This window comes from Mobula birostris, chromosome 6, assembly GCF_030028105.1.
Source record: "Mobula birostris isolate sMobBir1 chromosome 6, sMobBir1.hap1, whole genome shotgun sequence".
Classification (NCBI taxonomy): domain Eukaryota; kingdom Metazoa; phylum Chordata; class Chondrichthyes; order Myliobatiformes; family Myliobatidae; genus Mobula; species Mobula birostris.
This window is the reverse complement of record NC_092375.1, coordinates 195,355,922-195,381,987: the sequence shown is the minus strand read 5'-3', so window position 1 is coordinate 195,381,987 and position 26,066 is coordinate 195,355,922. Positions and strand designations below refer to the sequence as shown.

Sequence of the window (26,066 nt, the reverse complement as noted above, 5' to 3'; positions counted from 1 at the left end):
TGAATACAAAAATAAATAAATTGTAATGAAGAAATAAGCAAAATGAGTTCCCTTAATTAATTAAAGTATCGTAAAATTAACAGCAAAAAAAAGTGAGTAGCAAGTACAATTTAGAATGGGATATTGCTAGGGATTGCAGATGTGATTGAAATGGGAAAACATATAGAAAACTCCGTTGATACATTTTTAACTCTTAAAGGAATAGGTTTACAATTTAGAGTTATTTATCTTTGAAAGCTTATTATCAACCATTACTGCCTCACTTTACTACAGATGACACTCCTGAAAATGACTTGGCAAAGTTCTGTATAATAAACCTGATTTGGATTCGGAGTTCTGTACATGTTACCACACAGGTAAAATAGACTGATGTTGCTCACTGCATGTCAATAGTGAATTAGACAGCCATTCTCACAAAATTAATAACCCAGCAAAGTAATATTTGTAGCAAATTCTGCTATTTCCCTCACACCTGCTGCTTGCCCAAAGCTGTTCAAACCTTGGTATGGAAATAAATAAACGTGGAGGTTTAGTTACTTAGGGAGCACAATAATATCTGACAGTACGGTTGATGTTGAAATTAGAAGAAGGATTAAGATTGCTAAATGCACATTTGAACAAGTTACTAAAGAATAATATATTTTTTAAGAGTCCCTATTGCGGGCTAGTTCTGCAGCATTGAAGACCAATGCTCCAGAACAATGAAGAGATAACAGATCATTGGTCATGATCTTTCAGGAATCGCTTGATTCTGGCATGGTTCCGGAGGAATGGAAAATTGCATTTGTCACTCTAATCTTTAAGAAGGGAAGAAGGCAAAATAAAGGAAATTATAGGCGAGTTAGTCTAACCTCAGTGGTTGGGAAAGTGTTAGAGTCCATTATTAAGGACAAGGTTTTGGGGTACTTGGAGACTAACAAAAAAATAAGTCATAAAATGAGGATGAGGATATCTCCAAGTTCACAGATGGCGTCACGAGTTTCAACCGGAAGAGCATCGAGAATGTTGTCCCCCAGAAATTGGTTAGTGCCTATCCAAACCAGAAAACCTGGATCAACAGTTCCATGCGGACAGGACTTACTGTGCCACACAGAGCTTATGCTGCCAGTAATCAGCAGGAGCTCAAGAAATGCAGCTATGATCTGTGCAAATCTGTTAGAATTCTTCAAAGTAACAAGCAGGGTGGACAAAGGAGAGGCCGTGGATGTCGTTTGCTTAGATTTTCAGAAGGCATTTGATAAGGCTGCTTAACAAGATAAAATCCTATGGCATTACAGAAAAGATACTGGTATGGATAGAGGAATGGGTGATACGCAGGAGACTGCGTTTGGGAATAATGGGGGTCTTTTCCAGTTGGCTGCCATTGGCTAGTGGTCTTCCTCAGTGGTCAGTATTGGGACCGCTACTTTTCATATTGTTCATCAGTGATTTAGATAGTGGAATTGATGGCTTTGTGGCAAAGTTTGCGGATGATACGAAGTTAGGTGGAGGGGTAATACAGTGTTGGGAAATGTATGATCAGGCATTTGGTAAGTGGAACAATAGTGCAGACTATTATCTAAATGAGGAGAAGGTTCAAACGTCAGAGGTGCAAAGGGACTTAGGAGTCCTCGTGCAAGACTCCCAGAAGGTTAATTTACAGGTTGAGTCTGTGGTAAAGAAGGCAAATGCAATGTTGGCATTTATTTTAAGGGGAATAGAGTATAAAAGCAAGGAGATAATACTGAGACACTAGTCAGGCCGCACTTGGAGTATTGTCAATAGTTTTGGGTCCCTTATCTCAGAAAGGATGTGCTGTCATTGGAGAGAGTCCAGAGGAGGATCATGAGGATGCTGTACCTAGATGGGGTCAGAAAACCTGTGTTAACAAACTGGCGACATTCAAGGACATCTGCAATCTCTCGAAGTTGCAGTCAGAGGTTCCCACATGCTTCAATAGGGCAACAATCATATCAGTTCCCAAGATGAACAGGGTGAGTTGCCTTAACAACTATTTGCCCAGTTGCGTTCACGTCTACGGTGTGGAAGTGCTTTGAGAGACTGGTCATGGCCAGAATCAACTCCTGCCTAAGCAAGGTCCTGGACTACTACAATTTACAATTTGGGTGTGTGCTTAGCCCACTGCTGTAATCTCTATATACACATGACTGTGTGGCTAGGCATAGCTCATATACCATCTAGAAATTTGCTGACGATACTACCATTGTTGGTAGAAACTCAGGTGGTGACGAGAGGGTGTACAGGAGTGAGATATGCCAACTAGTGGAGTGGTGCCGCAGCAACAACCTGGCACTCAACGTCAGTAAGACGAAAGAGCTGATTGTGGACTTCAGAAAGGGTAATATGAAGGAACACATACCAATCCTCATAGAGGGATCAGAAGTGGAGAGAGTGAGCAGCTTCAAGTTCCTGGGTGTCAAGATCTCTGAGGACCTAACCTGGTCCCAACATATTGATGTAGTCATAAAGAAGGCAAGACAGCGGCTATACTTCATTAGGAGTTTCAAGAGATTTGGTATGTCAACAAATACACTCAAAAACTTCTATAGTTGTACTATGGAGAGCATTCTGACAGACTGCTGCACAGAACTGAAAGAAGCTGCAGAAGGTTGTAAATCTAGTCAGCTCCATCTTGGGTACTAGCCTACAAAGTACCCAGGACATCTTCAGGGAGCGGTGTCTCAGAAAGGCAGCACCCATTACTAAAGACCTCCAGCACACAGGGCATGCTCTTTTCTCACTGTTACCATCAAGCAGGAGATACAGAAGCCAGAAGGCACACACTCAGTGATTCAGGAACAGCTTCTTCCCCTCTGCCATCCAATTCCTAAATGAATTTTGAAGCTTTGGACACTACCTCACTTTTTAAATATACAGTATTTCTGTTTTTGCACATTTTTAATAATCTATTCAATATACGTAATTTATTTACTTGTTTATGTATTATTATGTTTTATTTATTTTTTTCTCTCTCTCTGCTAGATTATGTATTGCATTGAACTGCTGCTGCTAAGTTAACAAACTTCATGTCACATGCCGGTGATAATAAACCAGATTCTGATTCTCCACGATTGGACTACAGCAGATGCAATCTCACTGCCTCTCTACTCACACTTAGATCACCGGGACATTAATAATACTTAACATTATTAATTAATAATGTCAGGCTGCTGTTTATTGATTGTGGCTCAGCGTTCAACACAATCATACCCTCAGTTCTAATCAACAAGCTCCAAAACCTGGGCAACCCTCTATAACTGGATCCTTGACTTCCTCATTTGGACACCACGGTCTGTGCAGATCAAAAATAACATCTTTGCCTCACTGACACACCTGACGGATGTGTGGTGCGCCCACTGCTCTAGTCTCTCTACGCCCACTACTCTGTGGTGAGGCACAGTTCAAGTGCCATCTATAAATGTGCCAATGACACAATGATTACCCGTAGAATTTCAGATAGTGACTAGAAGGTGAACAGGAGTGAGATATATCAGCTGGTTGAGCAGTGTTACCGTAACAGCCTTGCATGTTGTAAGACCAAGATCGATCCTGGACCCAACATATTGATGTAATTATAAAGAAGGCATGACAGCAGTTCTATTTCATTCAGAGCTTGCAGAAACTTGGTATGCCACCAACAACACTGGCAAATTCCTACAGTTGTACTGTGGAGAGCATGCTTGCTAGTTACATTGCTGTCCAGTAGGGAGATGCCACTGTACAGGATTAGAAAATCCTCCAGAAAATTGCAAACACAGCCAGTTCCATCATGGGCACCAGCCAACACCAGCATTCCACCAACACCATCAAAAGGCAAATCGTCAAAAAGTCGGTATCCATCATTAAGGACCCCTATCACCCAGAACATGCCCTCTTCTCATTGGTATCAAAAAGGAGGAGGTACAAGAGCCTGAAGACACTCACTCAACATTTCAAGAATAGTTTCTTCCACTCCACCGTCAGAATTCTGAGTGGACAATTAACCCATGTACACCACCTCACTTTTCTTTTCCCCTCATTTTTGACATTACTTAAGTCATTTATTTTTGATATATACTTATTATAATTTACAGTTTTTATTTTTATATATTGCAATGTACTCTTGCCACAAAACAACACATTTCTGACATATGCCAGTGTTATTAAACCTGATTCTGGTCAGTGAAAGGGTTAAAGAAGGGATACAAGGAACAATGGCTGGTTAGGAAATAAAAAGCTATGGGGAAAGTGGGATTTATCGGAATATTTATCTGTTCAATGTAAATCAAGTGCTGTCTATTGACTTCAAGTCTTACAGCCAGAGATAAACTAGGAAGTTCATTATAAAATATATATGCTTGCAGTAGGAAATAGCATTTTCATTCTAGTGGTAGCACTATGGCAATGAACTTGTTGATTTTTTTTAGCTGAAAGGATTCAATAAGGCCACTGTGAACACGGCTGAAACCCTTTCTCACTAATCTTTAGGAGGGCAAATCGAACAATAGCAGCGGAGCTCTCAGAAGCAATTTGAGGTGATTGAACTGTAAATGTGGCATCCATTTTGAGACATCATACAGCTTTCAGGAGAGCTGAGAAAAATGCACCTTTGGAGGAATCTCCTTCCAATCAAAAAGAAGAGGACAATGAAAATTTCTGAAGGAATTTATCACTCACACTAAACTTGGAGTTTATGGTTTGAGTGAGAGTTTTTTGTACATGTAATAATGTCATTGACAGCAATACATTTTTAAATACAAACTAATAAGGTTTAGTTACTGGAGGTTAAGATCAATTTAGTGATTGATCAAGTGGTATCATTAAAACATTTTGCATTTTTACTTCGTTATTTCAATTTCTTCGCTTTTTATTTATCAGTCACTCACTCCAATCACTTGAGTTTTGCAGGTATGTATTTGAAATTAACCAAGAAAAAGATGTTTAAAATTAAACTAGTACATATAGTTACAATACAGCAATTTTCAAAGCATGCTCACCCAGGCTTTAATTGTAGATATGGTGACTTCAGGGTATAATCACAACATTGGATAATGTTAAGCAACACACACACAATGCAAGAGGAACTCAGCAGGTCAGGCAGCATTGGATAATGTTGTCACTGCCATTACTTAACTGTGAAACAAGTTTCAATTTCTTTTAATAAACTGTGGTGCCTGAAGATGCCATCGAATAACTTGTAAATTAAACTCATGGTATTACAATATTTTTAATATTATTAATGAAGCCTACTTTTACTGTCAGTTGTCAATGTATTTTTATGAGTCACATCTCATCCTCTTTTGCTCCAAAGAGAAAAGCCCTCGTTTGCTAACATTTCCTCATAAGACCTGCTCTCTAATCAAGGCAGCATCCTGGTAAATCTCCTTTGCACCATCTTTGAAGCTTCCATGTCCTTCCTATAATGAGGTGACCAGAAATAAACACAATATTTCTAGTGTTGGCCCAACCAGAATTTTATGGAGTTGCAATATAACCTCATGAGTTTTGATCTCATTCCCCCCCGACTAATGAAGTTGTGTCAAGCAGAAGTTTACATTAAAATAAGTCCTTAGGATATCTTTGAAACAATCCTGGATTTTAAAAATCTTACGTTGAAAAGCGCCAGATTTGGGGAATAAAGGTAGGATTTGGGTAAAATTGTAATGCTTTGGGTATAGACCGTTCCTTGAAAACTTACATGTTTCCATTAATCAGGAGAAAATTGTTCTTTATCAGCAGAGCAAATTAGAGACACCCAGATGGTATATTGCCCCCATGATGCCAGGATCAGGGATGTCTCAGATCAGAGCCATGGCATTCTCAAAGGCAAGGGTGTGCAGCCAGAAGCCTTGGTACACATTGTCATCAATGACATAGGTAGACAAGGTGAGGAGGTCCGAAGAGAGGTTTTAGGGAGCTCAGTAGAAAGCTGAAAAACAGGACCTCCAAGGTTGTAATCTCTGGATTGCTGCTTGTGCTACGTGCCAGTGAGGGTAAGAATAGGATGATGTGGCAGGTGAATATGTGGCTGAGGAACTGGTATTGGGGGTAGGGGTTCAGATTTATGGATCATTAAGATCCCTCCCAGGGAAGGTGTGACCTATACAAAAGGGACAGGGTATATCTGAACCCAAGGAGGTCTAATAACCTTGCGGACAGGTTGGCTAGAGTTCTTCGGGAGGGATTGGACTAATTTGCCAGGGGGATGGGAACTGGGGTGGTAGTGCTGAGGATGAGGTAGTTGGTTTACAAACAAAGACAATGTGTACTGAGACTCCAAGCGTGGCTGGTGTGGCTAATGATAGGGCAAAATTGGAGTCAACAAGATGAGTTGCAACGTAAAAGGTGGACAAAAGCAAAAAGGGTCAACACAGGGCTGAAGGTGTTATAATTCAAAGTGCACAGTACACAGAATAAGGTAGATGAACTTGTACCACAGTTACAGATTGGTATGCATAAAGTTGTAGGCATCACTGAATAATGGCTGAAAGAAGATTATAGCTGGGAGGTTAGTGGCCAAAGATACAATTGAATCACAAGAACAAACAGGAAGGCAGCAGATGACATTGCTCTATTAAAAAATGAAATCAAGTTATTAGAAAGAGCTGGCATAGGGTCAGAATGTGTTGAATCATTATGGATAGGGCTAAGGAACTACAAGGGTAAAAGGACCCTGATGGGAGTTGTATACACACCCACAAACAGTGGTAAGGATGTGGTCTACAAATTACAATGGGACATAGAAAATGCATCTCAGAAGGGCAATGTTCCAATAGTCATGGGGGAGTTCAGTACACAGGTAGATTGGGAAAATCAAGTTCATGCTGGATCTCAAGAGGATCCAAGGGGAACTTCTAGAACGCCTACAACCATGAGGCTTTTTAGAGCAGTTCATGGTTGAGCCCACAAGGGGATCAGCTATTCTGGCCTGAGTATTGTGCAATTATCTGAAATTGATTGGAGAGCTTCGAGAGGCAAGAGAGAGGACTTGGCCAGAATTGACTGGAAAAGAACACTGGCAAGGACGATGGTAAAGCAGCAATGGCTGGAATTTCTGGAAGAAATTTGGAAGGCACAGGATATATACATCCCAAAGAGGGAGAAGTATTGTAAAGCAAAGATGACACAACCATGGCTAATAAGAGAAGACAGAACCAACATAAAAGCCAAAGAGAGGGCATCTAAAAGAGAAAAATTTATGTGAAGTTAGAGGATTGGGAAGCTTTTAAGAACCAACAGAAGACAACTGTGAGGATGCTGAAGCAGGGACCCAATCACAGACCAAGTACTGTGCGCACTGTGATATTTAATGAGTAGCAAATCCAGAGTGGCAACAAAGTCGGCATCAGTGTTCAGGCAGAGATCAAAAATTCCAGAGAAGTCCAAAAACCAGAATCAGGAAACAGGCAGAGTCAATATTCGGAGAGACAGAGTTCAGATAGGAATACTGGAAAGGCTCAAGAAAATTCACTGGCACAATCTGGCAACAAACAGGTGAAAACACAGGACTGAAACACACTGAGCAATAAATGGAAAGGCAGATGATAGGTGGAGCACAATGAGACAGAAGTAGCGGCAAAACAAGTAACTATGAGAAACAGGTGAGAGACGGAGTACTCAGTAATACAGGGGCCGGAGTAGAGCAGGAGCGGGGACAGGACAACATGGGGCATGAAAACAAACAAGAGCACATGGCAATACAAAACCACAAAATGACGGCTAGGGGGAAACACACAAAAAGACAGAGTTCAACTGGAGGTACTGACAGCAGCTAAAAACGACATTAAGAAGGAAAAGACGGAATGTGAAAGTAAGTTAGTCGATAATATTAAGGAGGATACCAAAAGTTTCTTGAGATAAATCAAGTTTGAAAGAGGGGTGGGAGTGGATATCGGACCGCTGGAAAATGATGCTGGAGAGGTAGTAATGGGGAACAAGGAAATGGCAGATGAACTGAGTAAGTATTTTGTATCATTCTTCACTGTGGAAGACACTAGCAGTATGGAGGAAGTTCCAGGTGTCAGGGGGCATGAAGTGTGTGAAGTTAACTGAAGAAAAGGTTCTTGGAAAACTGAAAGGTCTGAAGGTAGATAAATCACCTGCACCAGATGGTGTACATCCCAGAGTTCTGAAAGAGGTGGCTGAAGATATTGTGGAGGCATTAGTAATGATCTTTCAAGAATCACTAGATTATGGGATGGTTCCGGAAGACAGGAAAATTGCAAAATTCATTCCACTCTTCTAAAAGGGAGAGAAGCAGAAGAAACGAAATTACAGGCCAGTTAGTCTGACCTCAGTTGTTGGAGTCAGTTGTTAAGGATGTGGTTTTGGGGTGCTTGGACGCACATGATAAACTGGGCTATAGTCAGCATGGTTTCCTCAAGGGAAAATCTTGCCTGACAAATCTGTTGGAAGTCTTTGAAGAAATAACAAGCAGGATTGACAGAGGAGAATTGGTTGTTGTTGTGTACTTGGATTTTCAGAAGGGCTTTGACAAGGTGCCACACAAGAGGCTGCTTAACAAGTTACAAGCCCATGGTATTAACAAGAAAGTTTCTAGCATGGATAAAGCAGTGGCTGATTAGCTGGAGGCAAAGAGTGGTAACAAAGGGAGCCTTTTCTAGTTGGTTCCAGTGATTAGTGTGTTCCACAGGGATCTGTGTCGGGACCGATTCTATGTCAATGATTTGGATGATGGAATTGGTGGCTTTGTTGCAAAGTTTGCAGATAATATGAAGATAGGTGGAGGGGCATGTAGTTTTGAGGAAGCAGAGAGGCTAAAGAAGGACTTAGATTAGGAGATTGGGCAAAGAAGTGGCAGATAGAATAGGGTGTTGGGAAGTGTATGGTCATACACTTTAGTAAAATAAATGAAAGAGTTGATCATAGTCCAAACAGAGAGAAAGTGCAAAAAAACTGAGGTGCTGAAAGACTTGGGACTCCGTATAAAGGTAAATTTGCAGGTTAAGTCTGTGGTGAGGAAGGCAATGATAACATTCATTTCAAGATGATTAGAATATAAACAAGGGTATAATGTTGAGATTTTGTAAAACATGATGAGGGCTTACTTGAGGTATTGTAAGCAGATTTGGGCCCCTTGTCTTAGGAAGGAAGTGCTGAAGCTAAAGAGGATTCAAAGGAGGTTCACAAAAATAATTCCAGGACTCAATGGCTTGTCATATGAAGAGCATTTGATGGCTCTGGGCCTGTATTCACTGGAATTCAGAAGAATTAGGGGTGACCTCATTGAAATCTATCGAATGGTGGAAGGCCATCCATAGAGTGGATGTGGAGGTGATGTTTCCTGTGGTGGGCGAGGCACAGCCTCAGAATAGAGGGGCATTGCTTTAGAATGGAGATGAGGAGGAGTTTCTTTTGCTGGAGGGTGGTGAATCTGTGGAATTCTTTGCCACAAGTGGCTATGGAAATCAAGTCTTTATGAATATTTAAGACAGATGTTGATAGATACTTGATTGGTCAGGGCACGAAGGGATACAGGGAGAAGGCAGGAGACTGGGGCTGAGAGGAAATATGGATCAGCCATGATTTGGTGGTGGAGCAGACTCGATGGGCCGAATGGCCTAATTCTGCTCCTATATCATATGGGCTAAATTAGTCACACTAAAGTGGTGATTTGCCTGTTTTCTGTTTTCAGATTTCATCTGAAAAACAAATTTTAGTTTTACTTACTTTGATTTTTGTTTATCAGATTAATTATGAGAATTCCCCAACCTTGTTTTGTAATAAACTAAAGGTTAAACATTAGCTACTAACTTGTGCATCCTTAGTGATGTTGAGAACTGATCTGCTGTGTTGTAAAATATGATATCATTGTATAGAACTACAAAATTACATTAGCAAACTACAATAGACTTCAGACGCTATTATGAGTTAAAGTAACAATGCTCATACACAATTTGAAATCAGTTAATTGTTATCGATGTGCAATGAAGCTAATCATAAAACATGTAAATCTGCTCGAGCATGTAGCCAAGCTAATGTTTTTCAATATTGTGATATCAATATTTATATTGACCATGTCTTTTAAAATATTTAAAATAAAAAAAACATGTTTAATATGTCTTGCGAAAAACATTGACAATTAGTGTAAGGATTTTGATTTACTAAATCTGTATTGGTTTTCCAGTCCCTTGTGTATATTTGAGCTAAATAATTGAGTATATAATCAAATAATGGGCAAATATTACTATCCAATATTGTTTGAGTCTCCGGATCCCCTGTGCAATTATTTTCTCTTTGAATTAATTATCTTAACAGATGACATTGATGACTTTCACTTAAAATTCTTTGTAAGGAAATGCTGTGAATGAAAATGCTGATCAAATTGTCTTTAGGAAATGAATTTAGTATTTAACTAATCGGGTCTGCATTTAACACTGTCAAAAATTTGAAATATTAAGTGATTGAAGATCAAATAGATCATTCTTTCAGTCTCATTGTTCACGTAACATAAAGAAAATTTTTGTTTAATTTTTTTGAAAGTGAACATAATTCTTTTCATCAAAAGACTAGACTTAAATTCCATTTGCTCTTAAATAATTTCCTTAACACTTCAATAGTAAGAAATATTCTAACAAATTACTGCATAAATTTGGCTTTTACACCTGACACACACAGATGATTCTCTTGCATTTATTTGCCAGTAATAAACTTCTGGTAAATAACATGTTTTACTTCAATAAAGTTTTCTCTTAAATAATAAATGTGCATTTTGAAAGTAAAGTATGTTTTTGATTTGTTTTAAAAATAATATACAGTTGATTCCAGTTAATTTGGCCATCATTTAATCAGGGCAACTGCATATTTGGAACAATGCTTGAAGAACAAATCCTAATCAAGATAATAGCCAGGATTCCCTTTGTTTGTTTGGGACGTCATGCCACTTAGTTGGGATTGGAGTGTATTGCCGAACAGTTTCTAACTAGCATCAGTTGCATGCACTTGTCTGGCCATTAGACACTAGACTGTGCTTACAGTGAAACATTTTTAAATATTGTCATTTGTGTGTCTCTGTATTCAAATAGCAGCAATTTTTGTCACTGACCGTTGGTGAGAAATAAGCAGTAAGACAATTCAGATCTGCTTTGCTCACTGTGGTTACAAGCATTCAGGCTTGGAGATGCCAGAAATGTCAGAGAGTGAAAATGAAACGATTTCACTACTTGAACAAGCTAGGAACTAGGAAGTATTTGAATGTATCGATATTCATCTTGAATGTTACAATGAAAATAAAATTTTGGAAGATACAATTGTTGAAAGCATTGCAATACAGCGCATTATCTGCACTGTTTTTGTTCATTTACTGTCAATTAAAAGAACACAGTGTACACTGGCTCCTCCATTAATAGTTATTCCCCTTCAATAACAATTAGAATCTAATACACAGTTTACAGTACTTTAGTAGTAATAATGTTCTAATTTGTTCTTAATTTCATTTAAAATATATAATTATTCCCTTAAACAGCAGTTCGTCTTTTTATTTCTTTTAAACTATTTCCATGAAACTTCAGCTAATTGGGGCTTTTGCTTAATTGGGCCAGAATGTATTGGTTCTGATGTGCCCCAATTAACTGGAATCCACTATATTACAACAATTTTAGTCAGAAGTTGTGTAGTCAGTTACTGACTGTAATGTTACTTCATTTGTTTTTTACACACTTGAAAAATTTTGTCAGCTGTAACTGAAATTTTATTATAAAAACAGTCAATTGAAGAATTTATTTCTACATTTATTAATATTGCTATTATCAATCCTGTTGCAAACTTGTTTTACTATTTGACTTCAGAAGGCAAATTATGGCTGAAGGGTGATTAAAGTTAATATTACAATTATTTTTGATGCTAACATGCTTCTCTAATGTTGTTATAACAATCTAATTTTTTAAAACATGCATTCATTTAGATTGAGACTAAACTAGAAAAAATTCTGCTTTTCATTTTAATTTTCTTTACTGAAAGCATTGTCAATTATTTTGCAGAAACTTCACTCACGGATTGTAGATCTCTCATCAGGCGACCTCTTCTCCACTGCCGAGAGGAACAGACATCCAATCAAGTCAAAAAGTACAGACACACAAATTCATGTGGGTTCTTTTCTACCTTCGAATCTTTCTCTTCCTGTAAAGATAATGCCTTGTTTTTGTGTTCAATTTATTTTTCCTGATTGAAAAGTAACGTCCATCCTTAAAAACATTACCAGAGACGTATATTAGAAAGCATTTACAATGCACCACTCTTAAAAAAAAGTTTTATGAAATGCAATACCATATTTCCAGCTGATAAAATACGCAGAATGTGTCACGTTGAAAGAAAAGCAATAAATCTCAAGTCATTTCCCCAAGATACTTTATTTTTGGTATTGATTACATCTCAGTGTCTCTGAGAAATGGGCAAGAGCTTTTTATTAAGGTCCAAGTACCACATTACTCATCATATATTTATGATACTTTATGTATGAACTTTTAAAAATTCATGTACTTGGCAATTTTTGACAAAGGCAGGATTTTTCAGACACGTTGAATTCCTGTTTTAGTGGAGGTTTTCATTGTACATCTATTTTAATGTGAAGTCCTAAAACACATGGAAACATAATGATTTACTAATATATACACCTGGGGAGATCTTTGGTTTAATACCAGCAAGGTTAAAGTTAAAACTTTCCGTCAAGTCAGCTGCAGATGATTTTAGAATGTTCATGTAATGGTTGACTACTCTTAAAGTTTGGACAGATATTTATAGTATAGACTTCTGCCCACACATATATAGCTCAGGGGCACAGTACTGTCTTTGTCAACATGGAGCAGACAGCAAGTTTGTAAATCTGGCAGGAACAGAGGATGTTTGGAAAGGAAAGGGCGGAGTCTGAGACAGGTGACAGCGAAGGAGTGCCAGGAGCGGCAGATTGGAGCTGGTGCAGACACACCCAGCCTCAGACACCAGGCAAGGTCATCTGATTTGAAACAATTGGTTTATCGATCATTACAGAATGTCTGTCTGGTGCTTTCCGCTCACTCTCCTCTCCCTTCCCCTTTTCCCGCCCGTGATTCCTTTCTCCCTGCCTCCATCTCACTCTCAATCCACAACATGTCATGAAATTTGTTGTTCTTCATTGCAGCAGCAGTATATACAGTGCCATAAAAAAATATTCACCTCCCCCTTGGAAGCTTTCATGTTTTATTCTTTTACAGCATTGAATCACAGTGGATTTAATTTGGCTTTTTTTAAAAACACTAATCAACAGAAAAACTCTTTTTCATGTCAAAGTGAAAACAGATCTCGACAAAGTGATGTAAATTAATTACAAACATAAAACACAAAATATTTGATTTATTCACCCCTTTAATATGACACATCACATCATTACTGGTGCTGCCAATTGGTTTTAAAAGTGACATAATTAGTTAAATAGAGACCACGTTTGTGCAGTCAAGGTGTTTCAATTGATTGCAGTAAAGGCACTCCTGTATTTAGAAGGATACCGCGTCCTGGTAAAAATTACACCATGAAGACAAAAGAACACTCCAAGCAACTCCATGAAAAGGTTATTGAAAAGCATAAGTCAGGAGATGGATACAAGAAAATTTTCAAGTCACTGAATATCCCTTGGAGTGCAGTCGTCAGTCATCAAGAAATGGAAAGAATATGGCACAGCTGTATATCTGCCTAGAGCAGGCCATCCTCAAAAACTGAGTGACTGTGCAAGAAGTGGAACAGTGAGGGAAGCCATCAAGAGAACTATGACAACTCTGGAGGAGTTATAAGCTTCAGTGACTGAGATGTGAGAGACTGCGCATACAACAACTGTTGCCTGGGTGCTTCACCAGTCGCAGCTTTATAGAGAGTGGCAAAGAGAAAGCCACTGTGGAAAAAGACTCAGATGAAATCTCGGCTAGAGTTTACCAGAAGGCATGTAGAAAACTCTGAAGTCAGCATGAAGAAGGTTCTGTGGTCTGATGAAACCAAAATTGAGCTTTTTGGCCATTAGACGAAGCACTGTGTTTGAGATAAGTGAAACACTGCACATCATCAAAAACTCACCATCCTGAAGGATGATGGTGGCTGCATCATGCTGCGGAGATGCTTTATTGCAGCAGGTCCTGGAAGGCTTGTGAAGGTAGAGGGTAAAATGAATGCAGCAAAACATAGGGAAGTCCTGGAGGAAAACCTGATACAAGCTGCAAGAGAAATGTAACTTGGGAGAAGATTTGTTTTCCAGCAAATGCTTGATAACCCCAAGCATAAAGCCAAAGCTACACAGGAATGGCTTAAAAACAACAAAATTAATGTCGTGGAGTGGCCAAGTCAGAGTCCAGACTTCAATCCAATTGAGAATTTGGGGGAAAAATTGCAGTGTCCAGATACATAAATCTGATAGAGACCTATCCACACAGACTGTAGTTGGCTGTATTGCTGCCAAAGGTGCATCTACTAAAGACCGACGAAGTGGGATGAGTGATTATGCAATCAATTATTTTGGGGTTAATAATTGTAATAAATTGAGACTAATTTGTAGAAATTTGTTTTCACTTTGACATGAAAGAGTATTTCTGTTGATCAATATCAAAACAGCCAAACTAAATCCACTGTGATTCAACATTGTAAAACAATAAAACATGAAAACTTCTAAGGGGGAGGGGATGAATACTTTTTATAGGCACTGTATAATTACCAAGGTACTGTGCAGAAGTCTTAAGCACCCTAAGTATATATACTGTATGTACCCAAGACTTTTGTGCAGTACTATATATAAAACTACCATTTTAATTAAACACAATGCATTTATAAACATTTGCATTTACATTTTACATTATGAATGAATCTATTTGGTAGGTTATGTCTTGAGATTCCCGTAATAGTGGATTCAATGAATTGTAACAAAATGAAGATACAGTTCTGCCTTACGGCATAGCAAGTTATAATGCTGGAAATCTTTGACAGACTAGCAAGCTGCCTAAGCATATCTATCACCTATCCGAAAGCACAGTCTTTCTTTCTGTGTGCCCCAAGCTGCTCCGCTTTCTGCTGGGCAGCCGCAAGTTAATCGATCTGAGAGATCCAATATAGCTCAGGAGTTCTCCAATCACCTCAGGCTCCACCCTAGAATTTTATTATGCTAATTTTGTAATATCTAATATATTAATTATAACCTATAATAAATTATGAACTAATTAAGATATTATCATTGACATTTGTTTAAATGTATAATAATATTTAACACTAAACATGGATATAAATTAGATTGTATGCACTAAACCTGACTCCATATAAACCAATTTGTGTGCCTCATACAGTATATCCATTATTCTGCTGTGTTCAATGAAAGAGGCCCAGGATGTATTTCCATCCCATAATTCTTGCAATCTTGAAAGGTAAAGGAAACAATCTAAAAAGTGTTACTCTTTTCATTAGGCCCGAGTTCAGTTCAATCAAGCTGAAATCTCATCTGTTGAGTTATGATTACTATTACTGAAGGCAAATGGAAAGTGCGAACACGTACCATAGCCAAGGTAGTGCAGTTGTTGACAAGTAGCACGAAGATGAATGGTGGAGCATTACAGAAACTATTTTATGCAAAAACTTGAGATAAGCAGTTAATTTTTCTGTAGAAATGCCAAAATTATTTCATTTTCATGCAGTTTTGATCATATTCATTGTGTCCACAAGCTATAACTGTGTTTTTGCAGTGTCTATAATTTTAGGAATCAATAGAAATAATTTGTCACATATATTTGGGGATTGTCCATAAAACCTATGAGCTATATATTAGTAATGCACAAGGATCATCTGGTGAAATTATTGTAATTTGCAATAGCTCTGCATGTGAGGCAGCATGAATGAACTGTTGTCTTAAAAGCAATTCAAAGAATCCATTGCAACTGGTCTTGACAGCCTTCAACAGTCATAAACACCTTGACCTAGAAATTGCTTCATATCTTTTGTTGGTGGGGGTTATAACAATATCGTGGATTGCACTAACAATGTTTGTGAAAGTCACATGAAAAACAAGAACTTCAGCTGGAAAGTTTACAGTAGAATATGATCTGACTTCCTTGCCCAACGCCTTGCAGAAGCTGCCAATGTCAGTTTCAGTGTTGTATTGCTGACTGACGTGAGCAAGTTCATGCAGTTGATTCAGTTCGACACAGTGCATCCAGCCTCTGCAGGTAGCTCCGACAGGCTCAGGCAGTATGCGTTGTGTTGCCAGGAATTGTTGTCAATGCTTGGCTCACTGGTGAGAGGCAGGTATGACAGTGCCATTCAAGGTGCTCGAAATTAGGGATAGGCTGGTCGGATCCCCGTACTTGAGAACAAAATCATGGGAGAAAATTGTTCCTCTGTGATGACATGAGTTCATAAGTTAATTATATAAATGCCTGCAATTTCCCAAGTTTTCAATGCAATTAAAAATGCCCATTTCCTTCTGACTGCACCATTGGGCTGAAGGAAAAGTAAATGACATCTCCTTGAGTATAGAGTTTGGATGAGCTCCATAATGCAGCAATGAGGAGCAAACTTTGAGATCTGTAAGACACCAGCAAAAGCAGCCTCAAATAATTCTCAAGTAAAGAAGCTGATCATATCACTGGGCAATTCCATCAAGGTATGCTGATGAGGTTATACCTGAGGTCAGTCACCAAGGGCAAACAATGCAGTTTAATTGCTGGCCTTTGAAATAACAAGGTAAACAGGCTTAGTGAAAGCTGTTTATTTCGTGAATAAATAAGATCTGTTGCTTTTCTCTCAAGTGAGCTCGAAAATCTGCAAATTTTTTCCACTGAAAAATGCAGAAATGAATTTCTTTATGGGAAAGTTTGCAAACTTGTGCTAACCTCATTTTCAGTGTTCAAGGCAAGCAGTGGATATCTGTGTGGACTTCAGCAAGGCATTTGACAAGATCCCACATGGGAGGTTAGTCAGGCAGATTCAGTCGCTTGCCATTCAAGAAGAGGTAGTCAATTGGATCAGACACTGGCTTTGTGGGAAAAGCCAGAGAGTGGTAGTAGATGGTTGCTGCTCTGACTGGAGGCCCATGACTAGTGGAGTATCACAGGGATTGGTGCTGGGTCCATTGTTGTTTGTCATCTATATCAATGATCTGAATGATGATATGGCTAATTGGATCAGCAAATTTGCGGATGACATCAAGATTGGGGATGTAGTGAACAGGGAGGATAAACTAACAAAACTTGCAGTGGGATTTAGACCAGCTAGAAAAATAGGCTGAAAAATTGCAGATGGAATTTAATGCAGACATGTATGAGGTGTTGCTCTTCAGTAGGACAAACCAGGGTATATCTTATGCAGTGAACAGCAGGGCACTGAGGAGGCTGAGAAAACAAAGGGTCCTGGGAACATTGTAAGACACAGGAGCAGAGTTCGGCCATTTGGCCCATCGAGTCTGATCTGCCATTCAATTATGGCTGATCCTTTTTGTTCCTCTCCTCAGCCCCACTCCCTTGCCTTCTCCCTGTAAACTTTGATGCTGTGTCCAATCAAGAACCTATCAAGCTCTACCTTAAATACACCCAACAACCTGGCCTCCACTGCTGTATGTGGTAATAAATTCCACAACTTCATCACCCTCTGGCTAAAGAAATTTCTCTGCGTCTCTGTTTTAAATGGATGCCCCTCTATATTAAAAATGTGCCCTCTTGTCCTAGACTCCCCCACCATAGGAAACACCCTTTCCACATATGATAAGGTTCCCCATGCAAGGCTCATTCAGAAAGTAATGAGGCATGGCATCCACGGAGACCTTGCTTTGTGGATCCAGAATTGGCTTGCCCACAGAAGGCAAAGGGTGGTTGTGGATGGTTCGTATTCTCCATGGAGTATGGTGACCGGTGGTGTTTCGCAGGGATCCGTTCTGGGACCCCTCCTCTTTGTAATTTTTAAAAAATATATAAACAACCTGGATGAGGAAGAAGGGTGGGTTAGTAAGTTGCTGATGACACAGAAGTTGGTGATGGTGTGGATAGTCTGGAGGGTTGTCAGAGGTTACAGAGGGACATCAGTAGAATACAAGAATGAACTGGGAGGTAGTAGATGTACTTCAACATGGATAAGTGTGAAGTGATTTATTTTGGCAGGTCAAATTTGAAGACAGGATATAATATTAATGGTAAGAATCTTGGCTGTGTGGAGGGCCAGCAAGATCCTGGAGTCCATGTCCATAGAACGCTCAAAGCTGCTGTGCAGATTGACAGTGTTATTAAGAAGGCATATTGAGTGCAGGCCTTCATTAACTATGGGATGAGTTCAGGAGCCCTGAGGTAGAGGAAGACCGAGTAGGAAGACTTTGGCTCAATGGGGCTTAGGCGTTAACGGGTCGAGGCGAGGTAGGTTGCCTGTGCAGAATACAGATAAGAAGAATGTGTGTGAGTCCAGTGTTCTGTGCTGGGTGTCAGATGTGGAAATTCTTGGAGACTCCCGGCCTCCCAGATGGCCACATTTGCACCAGGTACGTTGAGCTGCAGCTCCCTAGGGACCGAGTTAAGGAACTGGAGATGTAGCTGGATGATCTTCGTCTGGTCCGGGAGAGTGAGGAAGTGATTGAGAGGAGCTCTAGGCAGGTAGTCACATCGGAGCCTGGGGAGACAGATAAGGGGGTAACAGTCAGAAGAGGGAAGGACAGGAAACAGACGCTAGAGAGTACCCCTGTGGCTGTACCCCTTAACAATAAGTGCTCCTGTTTGAGTACTGTTGGGGGAGACGGCCTACGTGGGGGAAGCAACAGTGGCCGTGCCTCTGGCACAGAGTCTGGCCCTGTGGCTCAGAAGGGTAGGGAAAGGAAGAGGATGACAGCAGTGATAGGGGACTCTATAGTTAGGGGGTCAGACAGGCGATTCTGTGGACACAGGAAAGAAACGCGGATGGTAGTTTGCCTCCCAGGTGCCAGGGTCCAGGATGTTTCTATGACATTTTTGGAGGATAAAAGAAATTTCAAACGAAGAAACCTGCAGTGCCAATATAATGAGCCCTTTCTGAAACTTGGTTCCATTGAATTTGGCTTAACCCCAATCACCCTCCTGATTTTATTTGTATTTTACCAATGTGAATCCCAGTTGTTCTGGGATAGCCTGCTGGATTGAACTTTCTGATGCTGGCTCATAGTGACAGAACTTGACCAGAAGTCCTCAGAATGCACTAAGGGTATGCAGATTGAGGTCTTCCAAAATTAGTTTTTTTGAAGGCAATGGTTTGCATGGCTGATGCTGCTTTTGAGTGTTTGCCCACGGATTAATGTCTACCTCTATTGATTCCTTTCTTTGGTAAATGTCAATGTTTCTCAGTAGTTTTGAGTATTCAATTTAAAATTATGTATTTAAGAAAATTTTTAACTACTTTAAATTACAAGATGCTTGGGTCATGATTTTGAACAGCTTCTTAACTTCAGGATTATTTGAGGTTACTTGAGCTGGTGTCTTACAGATCTCAAAGGTTGCTCTTCACCTCTGCATTAGGGAGCTCACCTAAACTTTATACTTAAAGAATTCTTCAAATACATAAAGAATTACATATTTAAGAATTAATTATTTAATTATAGACTTAGAAATTAAAGAGCTTTAATTTTCAAAATTCTGAATAAAGCCTACAATGATATTGACAAATGTCCTGGAACTCAAGATGGAGTATTTTCCAAAATATTCTACCACTTTTATGTTCATGTTAAACTGCCATTTACAAACTGAATAGCAGCATGCCAATATAAACATCATTTACAAATTAAAAATAGACAGTATTGTGGTGCTTATAAAAATGAGATTATCAACACCCACTGTTCATAAGGAGTTAATTAGATACAAACAACAAACATCTGTAAATACTTACTAACTGCTGGAATCAGTATTTTGCTTTCCAGACTGCCCTTCCCTTCCAAAAGCTTTGCTGCAGCTTACTTAGAGATTTACAGAGAATCAGTTATGTATTTCTTTGTCTTCACTTCTTTGTCTTTTTTCCCATTCTCTTTATTTTCAAAATTCAAAGTAAATTTGAATGCTGTAACCTCCTACCAAGTTAAATCAAGCAACATGGGGGACAACAGGGCTTTGCTTCCAAATGAACTCAATGCCTTCTAGGCTCTCCTTAACCATCAGAACATGAAGAACCATCACAAACCCCCACATCTCCTGATGGTCCTTTAGTCTCAGTATCTGAAGATGATGTGCAGGTTGCCTTCAGGAGAGTAAATCCAAGGAAAGCATATGGTCTGGATGGGTACCTGGCTGAGAACTAAAGAGCTGTGCTGACCAGCTGGCAGGTGTGATCATGGATATCTTCAACCTCTCGGTCTGGTACACACCTGCATCAGACAGGCTTCAATAATACAGGTGCTCAAGAAGAGCACGGTGGTCTGCCTCAATGACTATCACACATTTGCACTTGTATCTGCCGTACCGAAGTGTTTTGAGAGGTTGATGATGAAACATTTTAGCCCCTGTCTGAGTGGCAACTTGGGTCTGCTCCATTTTGCCTACTGGAGCGACAGGTCCACTGGAGATGGCAACTCATTGGCTCTTCACATAACCCTGTAACATCTGGACTGCAAAGACGTATACATCAGGATTCTCGTTAGTGATTACAGCTCAGTAGTTAATACCATCGTACTTCAACTCTAAAACCTACGCTCCAATACATCTTCATGCCATTGGATCCTCGATTTCCTCACTCACAGACCCCAGTCAGTTCAAATTGGCAAAAACACCTCCTCCACGACCTCCATCGGCACAGGAGCACCGCAGCGATGTGTGCTTAGCCTCCTGCTCTGCTTGCTATACACGTATAACTGTGTGGCTAAGTACAGCTCTAACTCCATATTCATGCTTGCTGATGACATCACTGTCAAAGGTGATGATAAGTCAGCATACAGGAGGGAGATTGAAATTTTGGCTGAGTGGTGTCATAACATCAACCTCTCAATGTCAGCGAGACCAAGGAGTTCCAGAAAGGGAAGCCAGAGGTCTATGAGCCAGTCCTCATCAGAGGACCAGCGATGGAGGGGATCGGTAACTTTATATTCCTGAGTGTTACTAGCTCAGAGGATCTGTCTTGAACTCATCGTATAAATCTAAGGCATGAGAGCACCTCTAATTCCTCAGGAGTCTGTAGAGATTTGCCATGACACCAAACTGTTTGACAAACTTCTATGGATGTTTAGCAGAAAGTGTGTTGACTGGCTGCATCACAGACTGGTAGGGGAACAGCAATGCCAACGAATGGAAAATCCTACAAAAGCTGCTGGATTCAGCCCAGTCCATAATGGGTAAAGCCTCATTCTGTACATCGACATGAGACATTGTCGTAGGAAAGCAGCATCCATCATCAAAGATCCTCAGCACCTAGGCCATGCTCTTTTTTTTTTGCTACTGGCATCAGGTAGAAGGTAAAAGAGCCTCAGGACTTGCACATCCAGGTTCAAGAACAGTTACTGCCCCCCAACCATCAGGCTCTTGAACAAAAGGGGATAACTGCACCGACTTGCCCATCCATTCAGGTGTTCCCATAACTACTGATCTCATTTTAAAGACTCTTTATCTTGTTTCTTCATGTTCTCTCTATTTATTACTGTTTCTTTATATTGGCATTTACACAGTTTGTTGTCTTCAAATTTCACTTTGAACATTTAAATTTATTATCAAAGTACACACACAACCCTGAGGTTCATTTCCTTGTGGGCATACTCAATAAATCCATAGAATAATAACCAGGGCAGAATCAATGATACTGTAATTGTTTTCTGTCTTATGATTTTAAATTGGATGGACTATTTTATGAACTTGCGCTACCTGGTTAAGACTGTTGATCTTGGAAATGTTTCTTCAATCTGATTGAAAATGCAGTCACACCTCAGGAATCATGTCTGCACAAATTATAAATTCAACTGTGGAGGGATTGTACTATTTTGATTCTCTAACAGCAGCAAAACAAAGCAACAGCAACATTATGGAGAACTATACGTGTCCTTTGTCTGCTGAAGGCTGTCAAATCTGGTCCATTCAGCGGCACCTGTGAGCCACAATTGTAACTAACTCAAGCAACGCACACGAAGTGCCAGAGGAAATTTGAATTTGTGCATGTTGCTTGAATTTCCAGCATCTGCAGATTTTCTTGTGTTTGTAAGTAAGTCAAATTATTTCACCACTTCACAGTTGAACAAAGGGAAGTAGTAAACTGAAGTAATACAAGGGCTCCTCTGTGAAACACAACAGTGTTTATTCATCTTAGTAATTAGAGATGGCACAGGTCTGTAGCAATATAGTCACATTGAGGCTTGTCAGAAACAGATGAACACATCTGAAAATCTCCTGTCTTGTTCTTTGCCCTTTCTTGTTTCCTGATGAACATGCTTGACGTATTTTTGTGTAACACCAATGCTCACAAAGGAATGCAATAAAAATAGGTTTCACCTTTCAAGCATTTTTCAGAATTAAGGTTATTATTGCACTGCGGCAGCTTGATTGAGATGAACCAGGCTGAACTGCTATTTACATTGCCTGACTCCAGCAAGACTGAAATGGCAACAGGACTGGTTATGCAAATAGAGGTTTCAGCAAACAGTTAAGTTACACACATGTAAGAACATTAAAGTTAGAATGTCTCTGCTTTCTTTAAAACAAAACAGAGCTAGATGGAATTGCAAAGTGCTGTGTGCCTCTGTCCTTTGTAGCTGAGACACTGGGCATACGTCAGAGAGAGTGTATCACAGTCTCACTTTGTTCCTTTGAGGCAGGCTGCTGATCTACAGGATCACAGGAATTGATTTTTGGCTGTACACTTTTGCTGAAATGAGTGAGAATACAGCCTGAAAATGGGGGGAAAACATTAAAAAAATTTGTCATTTCCTGCACACTTCCTATTCTGTATTCGGCATACAATTATTTTGCCAGGGTTTAGAAAAATACCTTTTGAGAATTTTTCAGACAGTATCATCATGATGTCTTACATACATGAACACTGGTGTGTATAGGTGGCCAGCAGAAGTTAGAAAATCAAGATCTGAATGTTGTGCTGAATTGTGCTGTACTCTGTATTCTGTTCAGAGAGCAAATACACGCTATGGGCATTTGCAAATTTGTTGATTTAGAGGGTTAGAAATACCCATTTTAGAATGTCTGGATGTAATTGATATCTCTTACACAGCAAGGACAAGTATGAAAAAGCCTGCATTAATATTGTTTAAAAACGCAAACATGAGGAAATCTGCAGATGCTGGAATTTCAAGCTGCATTCACCAGCAACTTTTATGTGTGTTGCTTAATATTGTTTATTTATTTTTTATTTAGCAATACAGTACAGAATAAGCCCTTCTAGCCCTTTGGAACCACACTGCCCCAGCAACCCCTGACATCCCCGATTTAACCCTGCCTAATCGCGGGGAAATTTACAATGCGTAATTAACCTAGCCAGCACATCTTGGGACTGTGGGAAGAAATTGAAGCACCCGGGGGAAACCCACGCATACCACAGAGAGGACATACACAGACTCCTGACAGATGACATCCAGAATTGAACTCCAAACTCTGACACTCTGAGCTGTAATAGTGTTGCGCTATCTGCTACGACACTGCAGTGCCCTTTGTGTTGAAGTTTCGACCACATCGGACTCATTGAATACTAAAGGTGGATCAATAAGTTCACGATTGCCTGATTATATTGGGAGAGCCATCATTCCAATCGTTGGGAAAGACAGTTACCTTTATTTCAATCATATTTTTGGACTGTCGGGCTTGTTAGCTGAGGTTGGCAACTCATCTAGGAGAAGGAAAACCCTGATCTCAAACTTTCGCTGCCTTGTGGCTGTACCCACTGATGGGGCAGGCTTTGGGAGTAAGCCCGAGGGGAAAGATCCAGAGTTGGAGTCCCTAACGCAGTTCTACGTTGAATTCAATATTGACTGTCAATATTGATTAGCCACTCCTGCGACGCTGCTGGTACCAAACTGTATCGGTCTCTGCCATTCCTTTGGGTTCATCAGATGCATAGAGAGAGGGAGCTTACTACATGGGCAACAGCTTGCTCTCCGTAGCGTACTCCCCAGGCTTGCGTACTTAGACAGCTAGGATGCTATATTCATGGTCAACTCTGAACAATGGAGGCCCTCACCTCACATTTTTCTCCAAGCGCTATGCTTTCTCTCTTGATAATCTGGTATTTTTGGATAACAATATTTGCTTTCAAAATCCTTTCCACAAGCTCCAGTCATACAGTCACATAGTACCTGTATACTGTTATACCCCTTAGAAACATACCAATTAGCATTGCCTATATAAGCCATACTGTCACAGAGTATAGGGATATACGGTTTAGAAACATGCCAAATAGTGTTGCCTATATAAGCTATACAGTCTCAGATTATAGGGATATACGGTTTAGAAATTCATCATACTTCTTTCCCTAACTTTCCCCCTTCATCATGATCACCAGGCCTTCATCTCCCACTTGAATCTGAGATGACAGTGTCTTCATTTTCACAAGTCATTCTTCCTCTAAGTCAAACTTCAGCTGTAGACTGATCTATGGGTTACATTTCAAACAGGCTGAAATCTTCATACTAGCACATCTGTATCGGCTGTCCCTGAGACATCTGCTCTATTGGAGTTTGTGTTGTAAAAGATGATTGTCAAATTGTAAGCCCACAAGAGGAAACAGTGTCAAGGTGTTTGCAATAATTCTGTTCAGCTTCAGCAGGTCACCATTTTTCACTGAGTCCCAAGTTTCACTGTGCATCTTTTGCCAATGACAGTCATGCATGCATTAAGATTTGTTACATCAACCTTCTGGTTGCCAATGAAAGAAAGAGTTTACTCCCAATTAATGATTAGACAATATTTTATCTCTGAAATATCCTTATACAATATTTTAACTCAGGATTAATTTAATTTTAAGTCATTTTATTCCAAAATATCTTTTTGATGGTTACCTGCAGGTTATCAGGCTTGGTTCTTTATTGTGAAGCAAATCACACCATATAAAATAAAATTACTTGTGGGCTTTACAAAAGACCATAAGACATAGGAGCAGAATTAGGCCATTTGGTCCATCAAGTCCCATTTCATCATCACTGATCCATTTTTCCTCTCTGCTCCAATCCCCGCCCCACCCCATATCCCTTCATACCCTGACCATTCAAGAATCTGTAAAGCTCAGCCTTGGCCTCCACACCTGCCTCTGGCAATAAATTCCACAGATTCACCACCCTCTGGCTAAAGAAATTCCTCCTCATCTCCATTTTAAAAGGACGCCCCTCTATTCTGAGGCTGTGTCCTCTAGTCTTAGACTCTCCCACCATGAAACATCCTTTCCACATGCCCTCCATCAAGGCCTTTCATCTTTTAATGGGTTTCAATGTGGTCACTTCTCATTGTTCTGAATTCCAATGAATACAGGCTCAGAGACATCCAATGCTCTTCATATGACAAGCTGTTCAATCCAGGAATCACTTTTGTGCACCTCCTTTGAAACCTCTCCAGTTTCAGCATGTTCTTTCTAAGACCATAAGATATAGGAGCAGAAGCAGCCCATTTGGTCCATGAGTCTGCTCCGCCATTCAATCGTGGGCTGATCTAATTCATCCAGTCATCCCCACTCCCCTGCCTTCTCCCCATACCCTTTGATGCCCTGGCTAATCAAGAAGCCATATATCTCTGCCTTAAATACACCCAATGACTTGTCCTCCACAGCTGCTTGTAGCAACAAATTCCACAGATTTACCACCCTCTGACTAAAGTAATTTCTCCACATCTCTGTTCTAAATGGATGTTCTTCAGTTCTGAAGTTGTGCCCTCTTGTCGTAGACTCCTCTACCATGGGAAATAACTTTGCCATATCTAATCTGTTCAGGCCTTTTAACATTCAGAATGTTTAATGAGATCCCCCCTCATTCTCCTGATTCCAGGGATTACAGCCCAAGAGCTGCCAGACGTTCCTCATACAGTAACCCTTTCATTCCTGGAATCATTCCCGTGAATCTTCTCAGAATCCAAGTCAAGTCAAGTGTATTGTCATTTCGACCATAAGCTGCTGGCACAGTACACAGTAAAAACGAAACAACATTCCTCCAGGACAAT

At 39.9% G+C, this 26,066-nt stretch overlaps 1 protein-coding gene across 5 annotated transcripts in view; it reads left to right on the top strand.

Moving 5' to 3' along the window:
* nckap5l (NCK-associated protein 5-like) overlaps positions 1-26,066 on the top strand; it is a 607,033-nt gene that overhangs the window by 420,266 nt on the left and 160,701 nt on the right. For all 5 annotated transcript variants that reach the window (XM_072262144.1, XM_072262143.1, XM_072262141.1 and 2 more), the window contains one exon: positions 11,979-12,083. In XM_072262144.1, the coding sequence (XP_072118245.1) occupies positions 11,979-12,083 (105 nt within the window). The remainder of the gene's footprint in view (positions 1-11,978; positions 12,084-26,066) is intronic.